Source organism: Puntigrus tetrazona, chromosome 8 (assembly GCF_018831695.1).
Source record: "Puntigrus tetrazona isolate hp1 chromosome 8, ASM1883169v1, whole genome shotgun sequence".
NCBI lineage: Eukaryota > Metazoa > Chordata > Actinopteri > Cypriniformes > Cyprinidae > Puntigrus > Puntigrus tetrazona.
Genome location: NC_056706.1, coordinates 1,893,373 through 1,895,872, shown reverse-complemented (window position 1 = coordinate 1,895,872; position 2,500 = coordinate 1,893,373). Strand labels below are relative to the sequence as shown.

The 2,500-nt window shown below is 31.8% G+C and overlaps 1 protein-coding gene across 1 annotated transcript in view; it reads left to right on the top strand.

Annotated features, from left to right (window-relative positions):
• cltcl1 (clathrin, heavy chain-like 1) overlaps positions 1 to 2,500 on the top strand; it is a 45,985-nt gene that overhangs the window by 30,850 nt on the left and 12,635 nt on the right. Inside the window, exons 22-24 of the mRNA XM_043246946.1 lie at positions 766 to 930; positions 2,073 to 2,180; positions 2,254 to 2,421. Of these exons, the coding sequence (XP_043102881.1) occupies positions 766 to 930; positions 2,073 to 2,180; positions 2,254 to 2,421 (441 nt within the window). The remainder of the gene's footprint in view (positions 1 to 765; positions 931 to 2,072; positions 2,181 to 2,253; positions 2,422 to 2,500) is intronic.

Genomic DNA, 2,500 nt, shown 5'->3' with positions numbered 1-2,500 from the left:
ATAATTTAATCATTTGAATTTTATGCATTTGGTTTTGATTTATTAATATGTCTATATACAGTATATATTTAGAAAATATTTGCATGTATGTATTTATATTCATATCATTTATATCATATATAAATATACTTTATATATAAATGTAATATATTTAACATTTTGTGTAAATATATATATATATATATATATATACAAGAGGCTGGAAAAGTAAATTTAAGCATAACATATATATGTATATATATACATATATATATATATATATATATATATATATATATATATATATATATATATATATATATATATATATATATATATATATATATATATATATACACACACATATATATATATGTATATATATATATATATATATATATATATATATATATATATATATATATATATATATATATATATGTATATATATATATATATAATGTGTATATATTTATATATATTGTGTGTGATTTATGTATACTATAGATATACTAAGATAATAGAAATAATTTACATTTAATGTAATGTTTTTATTAATAATAATGATAGAAACAACAATATATGTGTATATATATATATATATATATATATATATATATATATATATATATATATATATATATATATATATATATATATATATATATAATAGTAGTGGTAGCATGTTTGTTTAATAATAAATATATGTTTGAAGTTATTAAAATAATCGTAACCTCTGTGCATAAAAGTGTTTATAATGTTGACACATGGTGTTTCTGTCCGGAGGTCGGAGAGAGATGTTACGAGGAGGGTATGTTTGAAGCTGCCCGGCTGCTGTTTAATAACGTGTCTAATTTCGCCCGTCTGGCGTCCACGCTCGTCCACCTCGGAGAGTTTCAGGCGGCCGTGGACAGCGCGCGAAAGGCCAGCTGCACGCGAACATGGAAAGAGGTGAGACACGAAGACGTTATTAAATAAGTTCGATAAATAAAGTTAATGTCTGCCAAAGTGAAGAATCGACTCTATGCAGCCTTAACGAGTCGTTAGCAATCTGAACACATGTAACACATTTGCATAATAATGTAAAAAAACAAACAAACAAACAACTTGACTCCGCCCACGGGTCATCTGACCAATCAGAGCAGAGTGGGCTCAGAGAAAGGAGGGGTTTAAAGAGACTGCTTCGAACGAATCGTTTGGGAATCGCTGGAAAACGAAGATGTTTCGAGAAAACAATAAGCATTTTTTTCTTGCTTGCATGTGAACCTAAGAAGTGTCACAAAACAACAATAGGAGGCTTAAAAAGGGCATGATAAGGGCAATCCTTCAGAACAATATTAACCATTTATATTAAAAACATTTGCCATTTATATATAAAAAAAAATAGAGATAATGTCCACACGAGGGAGCCAGCTCTTCAAGATAAAGAAGATAAAAAATGTTTCAATAAATTGTACTTTTAGTAAAAAAAATGTGTGTAAATTCACTATATTTTATATTTCACCATTATTTTATATATTATTCCAGTTCTCAGACATAACAGAATATGTCCAACTGAAGAAAGTACACTGTATTATTTATATATTTGAGATTTTATATATATATATATATATATATATATATATATATATATATATATATATATATATATATATATATATATATATATATATATTTATTTGTTATGATTATCTTATTATTATTATCTTTTTTTAAATTATATATTATACTTACATATATTTACGTGCTATTTTGTATCAAGCTAATTACAAGTGGGCAAAGTATAAAGCAAGAAAAAAATTATATTATATAAAGTGTGTAAATTATATTTAGGCCAATGTTGGCAAAGATAAAAAAAAACAAATTTAAACAATAAGAAGAAAGCATGAAGCATATGCACATAGCATCAGTGCTTCTTCATCCATAAATTGCCTTCTTTTTCTCATTTTGTCTTGATTTATGACGAACTAATTAGGATTGATGTTAAAACATGAGCGGCAAGAACATGACAACACAGGCAATACGCAGTGCATATATTATGATATTTTTACGAAAAACTTTTTTCGAGACCTTATCGTGTCGCCGTGTTTCAGGTGTGTTTCGCCTGCGTGGACGGAGAGGAGTTCAGGCTAGCTCAGATCTCGGGTCTCCACATCGTCACTCACGCCGACGAGCTGGAGGAGCTCATTAACTACTACCAGGTGAGCGGGCCGCTCGGTGCCGGCGTGTGCGCGAGCTCGGCGCGGCCCCTGACCTCTTCTCTGTGTGGGGCAGGACCGGGGACGCTCCGAGGAGCTGATCGTGCTGCTGGAGGCGGCGCTGGGCCTGGAGCGAGCTCACATGGGCATGTTCACCGAGCTGGCCATCCTCTACTCCAAACACAAACCCCAGCGGATGAGGGAGCACCTGGAGCTCTTCTGGTCCCGAGTCAACATCCCCAAGGTGCCTCTCCATCTCATGCCTTTCTCAAACGCCGTTTGGGGCTCGTCTAGAAGGGTTTGGCGCCTGCGACATCCAGGTC